This window comes from Gouania willdenowi, chromosome 15 (assembly GCF_900634775.1).
Source record: "Gouania willdenowi chromosome 15, fGouWil2.1, whole genome shotgun sequence".
In the NCBI taxonomy this organism is placed as follows: domain Eukaryota; kingdom Metazoa; phylum Chordata; class Actinopteri; order Blenniiformes; family Gobiesocidae; genus Gouania; species Gouania willdenowi.
In genome coordinates this window covers 34,816,947-34,822,889 of record NC_041058.1, presented here as the reverse complement: position 1 = coordinate 34,822,889, position 5,943 = coordinate 34,816,947, and the positions used below count along the sequence as shown (strand labels likewise).

The 5,943-nt window shown below is 42.6% G+C and overlaps 1 protein-coding gene across 1 annotated transcript; it reads right to left on the bottom strand.

Moving 5' to 3' along the window:
* Positions 1 to 347: 347 nt before the first annotated feature.
* On the bottom strand, positions 348 to 2,812 carry LOC114476350 (E3 ubiquitin-protein ligase TRIM47-like). The gene is made up of 3 exons (XM_028467781.1): positions 2,722 to 2,812; positions 956 to 2,129; positions 348 to 367 (listed from the first exon to the last, which is right to left on the bottom strand). The coding sequence occupies exons 1-3, from the start codon at positions 2,788 to 2,790 to the stop codon at positions 348 to 350; spliced, it is 1,263 nt and encodes a 420-aa protein (XP_028323582.1). The 5' UTR covers positions 2,791 to 2,812.
* Positions 2,813 to 5,943: the final 3,131 nt, after the last annotated feature.

Sequence of the window (5,943 nt, the reverse complement as noted above, 5' to 3'; positions counted from 1 at the left end):
GGCACAGATTTCCATCTGAAATGTTGAGAAGGAAACTTCTGCACTTCCCTCATTATCTGATGTATTTAGATTCCGGACGAGCCCCCAACTGTTGTGGTGGTTTTGAATTAAATGAGACAATGTCAAGTTGAAGGGTTGCTGGTCAAATGTGGACACAGGGTTAATTTGGTCAAAGGGTTTTGAGGCAGATCGGTCTGGGATTCAGAGGTTTCAGTGTGAGCGTCCCATGAATCTGTAGCTGTTCTGTGCTCTCAGGGTTTCATAGCTGCTGATAGCACTAGCCAAAACAATGACGGAGCCTCTGAGGAAAAGGCCTTGGTGTTATCAGTACGATAGTATCAGCCTGCTTAGGGCAGTTTGACCAGAACTGACCAGGAGAGATTATGTAATGTCATATCAGAATCAGTGTGAAGATCACGAGGAAGTCCTCAGTAAATGTTCTCCCTGAAAAGGATCCTGGAGCCCAAAAGTGGGAGAACTCATAGAGAACCATTGAATCCATTGTTGATGAGACTTCATCATGACACTGATCATTCACTTTGATTGACAGGACAGATGATCAGTGGTGCTGCCTTTTTACCACCTTCTTTTGAACAGGGACCAAAGAGTGGGCAAAGTTTGCCAGTGAATCTGCAGTTAGTGAAGGAGTGGATCAGAGCTGCAGCATCTACATCATAAAAGGAGATCACACCCCCCTCATAGTCCACAAACACACCCACCTTCTCAGGAACACAATTCAGATCAAGAATAATTGGCGGCCATTCACTTGCTTCATACTTATTTCCATCTCTGAGTATCACAACCCAGGAACCATTCTTAGCACGCAGAGTGAAGTGTCCTTTCCTTTTGATGGATTTTTTAACCACTCCTAAAGTCCAGTCAGTTTTTCCTTTAACCTGAACCTCAAAGTAAAATTTGCCTGAACTGAAACTCTGTTTTCCTAAAACATAAACACGAGGATCAAATCTCTCTTTGTTGTCTGGAACTTTCTTCCTCACATCACTGACGTCAACTTGTTTTCCATCATCAGATATGTTGAGGTTATTATGAGCTGTAAGAGGATCAAGAGTCACATCTACTGCAAACTGCTTCATCATCTTCAGCTCCTCCTTCTCCTTCATCCTCTTCATCTTCATCTCCTCCATCTTGTCACTGACTGTGTCTATCAGCTGAGCCCCAACTCTCAGCACAATGGCCTCATATGATGATAGACGGACAATGACGTCTGTCCAGTCCTTGGTGGCTGGAAGAAAAGAGTCAAAGTCCTGCAGGACGTGGAGGTTGTCTCCAGGATGCTGCGCCCTCTCAGATCTTCTCTGCGTCAACTCAGAGATTTCCTCCTCCAGGTCTTTGATCAAACCTTCAGCCTCTCTCCGTTTAGATTCCTGTTGCTCCTCTATCATCTCCATCATCTCCTTCAGGTCTCTCTGAAAAAGCTCCTTCAGAGCAGTGAACAGCTTCACACCTTCAGCTTCCTCTCTGTCTAAAGTAATCTTGCTAATCCTTGCTAACTCTCTGATCTCCTCCAGCTTATCTCGTCTGTTCTGGATCGTCTGCTGAAGCTCCACCTTCCTTTCTTCAGACTCTTCTTTCAGAGAGCCAAACTGGTGACTGTTGTGCTCTGCCACACAACACTTCAAGCAGACACATGTCTGATCGTTCTTACAGAACATCTCCAGACGTTTGCTGTGCTTTGGACACATCCAGGTTTCCAGGTTCTCCACAGGCTCCACCAGCTGATGTCTTGTCAGGCCTGATGCTGTCAGGTGAGGCTCCAGATGAATCTCACAGTAGGAGATCCCACAGTCCAGGCAGGGCTTCAAGGCCTTCACTTCGGTTCCAGTGGAGACGTCACAGGGATCTTCTCCTGGTGCTGCTAATCCACGTCTGAACTGAGAAACCAGCTCAGAAACTGCACTGTTGAAGGCTAATTCAGGTCTTGTTGTGAACACCTGCTGACACATGGGACACGAGTAGCTGACACTGGTGTCCCAGCGTGGGCTGATGCATAATTTGCAGAAGTTGTGTCCACATGGTGTGGAGACTGGATCAGTGAGCACCTTCAGACAGATGGAGCACAGGAAGTGAAGTCCAGGTATCTGACTGATGGCAGCAGACATGTCGACACACTGAGGGACAGAGACAAGCAGCACATTAACAAGAGAATTTATCTTTTTTTTCTGCACATTTGTCTGCACATGCTGTCAAAGGTCAACACTGTATGTATTGTAATCTTTTTGTGACAGTAATGCTATTTTAGTATTGCAATTAAATAAATACATTTATTCTAATGCATAATTGTGACCATCACCAGCCCTCCGGGTACGAAACCCTTTACTAAAGTGAGAATATAAAAAGGGAGGGCAGTGTTACACCTAGGTGAGGGGGGAGGGAACAGGGAAGAGGGAGTCGGGGTAGGAAATAAAAGGGGTGGGGAAGAGTCGACTGTTTTTGGGTGAGAGTGAGATGTGATAGTTGTACATATTGTGTTGTGTAATCAGTTCAGCGAGTCTGGTGACAAGTGTGGAGAAATTGAAGCAGGTGACACAGCACCCAGCTTAAGTATAATGGTGGTGGCCATGAACAGAGGGAAGTAGTGAGTGGTTATACTGAGAACAGGTATTTGGGAAAAATCAACCAGTATTTAAAGTTTTGTTTATCACTTAATTCTCAAACTTGATGAAGAAAAATGTCTTGAATTTAAATTAGAGCTGAACTCACCTGCTCCTTCTTCTTCGTCTTCATCTTCTGTATAATTTTACGGCCGAAAGCAAACAATTGACGAGGCATTGTTATTGAGTGTTTGAAGTCTGGAGACTTAACTTGAGTTTTAGATCACAGCCCTTTGAGTTTCTCTAAGTCTGATGTCATAACTAGTTTGATGATGTCATAACTAGTTTGATGATGTCATAACTAGTTTGGAATGTGTTCTCTTTTCACACTCTGGAACTGCGAATGCGTGACCTGGGGGGGTCATAGGTCAGAGGGATATAAACGTAAAACAAGCTTTTTCACTGTTTATATTTCTGCGTTTGTAATGTTGTTCTAGATATCGTTAGTGTTTTAATAGTGTTTATATGATTAATACTAGACGATTTCTGCGGAAATCATGAGAGGGGCTCTAGGGCGGTTGCCGGTTGGACGGTGAAGCATTAGCATTTTTATTAGCATTAGCATTATCCTAGCATTAACCTAGAGTGTACAGTAGAGTACATCTATAGAGGAATGATGTGCTTACACAAATGAAGTTATTGATATTTTATAATCATATTCTCATATTATCTCATTATCTTATATTTTAGATACTGGTATTCTCATTTTATTATTATTCATTTTGTATTTTCCCTTCAGAGATTAATAAAGTATTCCAAATTCAAAATATATTGTCATTGCTGTTATTATTAATGCTATATCATTAGTAAGGAACAACACATACCACTGCGTTTATTTGAATCGGCAAGAAACGATGTGACAAGTCATTGTTGCCAGATTGGGCTGTTTTTCTGTCAATAAATTTGAGAGTTTTTGTGTGTTTAGATTTCAAAACAGAATGTATATCTGACAACACTGCTGGTTGTACTAATCCTACATTTCTCATAAACAGTATGTTGTGACGTGTCATGCAACAATAGGCTTAAAGTGAAGCCTGTCAAGAAACAGGTTAGTTTTACCCTACTGATGATGTGTTGCTGCAATAGTAATCCTGCTCTGAATGTTTGAGATAAGTGGGCGTTGATGGCTTTCTGAAGAAGACCATGAATACAATCACTGAGTAAAGTATGGATTACTTTATTTAAAATATATAGTTTAAATGAATTTCCTAAAACATTTTTATTTTTGAAAAAAAAAAAAAAAAACAGGATTTTTTTTTATCAGCAAATGCATTAAAAATAATTTAAAGTACTGTGAGATTTGGCAAAAGGAGAATTAAAAGACAAGAAATTCTGCATTGCATATAATATCCCTCACATCCTCCATCACTTACCAGGTGACATCAGACCATTCCTCCAGATTAGCTACTCTGGGCCTGAATTTAACTGCCTCTGTGGCTTTAAAGCATCCTTGTTGTGCTGCTTGTTCTCCTTCACTGAGTTCTAATCACTGCTGGTCACATAGAAAGTTTAAGTTTATAATCTATTGAAATGGTCCAACCTCTGTAACAAGCACTTCTATACTGTAGCTCTACCACCACTTCCTGGCTGTTTATAGATACTGCACTTACAAAATTTTTAACTGATAATATAAACTGCTTTGCTAACTTTATTAGCCACTACTTAGTAGCACAGGTGGCGGCCCCCTCCACCCCAAGCCCCACCATCCAGCCCCCCCAAGGGTACGGTATGTGATTGTGGTGCAAAAAGTGGGTGTTGTTGCGGAAGCCACCCCCAATCACCCACGCGCCGACACAAGACACCCCCCGACACCAGCACAGCCAGGACAGCGGGCCCCAAGCCACCAGCCCCACCCCGCCCGAGGCAGCGCGGTGCCACACTGAATCGTGGCCAGTCCCCGGGCAGATGGCGGGGGAGCGCGCCCCGAGACGCCAACCCCAAAGACCCACCCCCGGGACACCCCCACCCCGACACGACACCCATGGGGCCCGGCGCCCCCAGCCACAGACTAACCACCCCTGGTGCGGATCCGCCAGTACTGGAGCCTAGGCCGCGCCCCCACACACACCCACCCAGCACAACCCAGGGGAGGCCCCAGTACGGGCGAGGCCCCACAGCTCACCCTTATTGCATTTTTCTGTATTTTATTTGGGGCGGCTTAATCTATAAAAATATAGGGCGTGATGTGTGTTACCCGCGTATGTGTTTACCTGCCAGATTTCATTTGTACAAATGTCGCTGTTTTGACTGGTGGAGCTGAGCTGGTGAGAAAATGTGTAGATGTTAAACCTGTGTTAACTACTTAAATGTTCATGTGTGCAGTTTATATAGTCGATATTATGTCCGTGTTGTTAATGTTGTGGGTGTGTTTGTTTTATGTCGTTTCAGTTGATTACCTGGCTGGCAAACGACACGATTACTGTGCTAGTAATAGTTAGCGTTGCATGGAAATAAAACTGTTTGTCTGAGCTTGAGTGACACACTTTTGATCAGTTAAGCACACCCTTTATGATGGGAGTTAGTGGATTAAAAGTAGTTTGTCCAATAGAACCGTAGTGTGACCGTGTAAAGTTTGTTTTAATTCTTTTAAATAAAGCTCTTCTTTCAATATGTTCCTCCTGTGTTTCTTATTCTCAATTAACTGATATTGTGATGTGTAGTTCTCACTAAATAATAATATAAATAATAATAATTAGTATTATATTAATATTATCATTCATATTTGTTATTATTATTATTAATATTATTATCAAAATGGGAGGGGCAAATGACCATATGTCCCAATGGTAACCAATGAGTGAAGGATTTTCTGTCTAATCACAGGTGATTTTACTTCAGAACTGTCTGTGGTTTCATCCAATGCGGTTGTTAGTTTCAGTCGGGGAGGCCAGACATTGAAATGCTAATCAATTAGAGCCATTTGCAGTGGGGGGTGCACGACCCCGCTAGTACGTTTCGAACAATTATTGGCAGAGGCGAACTCATGAACTGTTGATAACTGCCGATAATCAAGGGGAATTGTGGGAATTATTGGGCATTCACAGGGTCGATAATTTTGGTTTTCATGCAGTGTCCTTTTCCAGGTCTCCTTTTCTTCTTGTTGCGCGGCAGCGCACTGACAGGACGTCTCAGGCAGTGACGTGCAGTCAGGGTAGGCAAGGTAGGCAGTGCCTACCCAAAGATGAATTGATATTTTGATTATTTGTTTATAATTATAATTTAATTATAAATGATTTATTTTTCAATTTCCGATAGCCTACAGTACCAGTAGGTTTGAAAGTGTCAGCATTTTGTGCTTTTCACAGCCCAAATGACTAAACATCGCTATTTC

Excerpts from the sequence above, each read along its gene's own strand:
- LOC114476350 (XM_028467781.1), bottom strand. The coding sequence starts at position 2,790 with ATGCCTCGTCAATTGTTTGCTTTCGGCCGTAAAATTATACAGAAGATG. Across the intron at positions 2,130-2,721 it reads AGACGAAGAAGAAGGAGCAG|TGTGTCGACATGTCTGCTGC; the intron begins GTGAGTTCAGCT and ends TCTGTCCCTCAG. Across the intron at positions 368-955 it reads CAAAGAGAGATTTGATCCTC|TTCTGGTCAAACTGCCCTAA; the intron begins GTGTTTATGTTT and ends TCTCCTGGTCAG.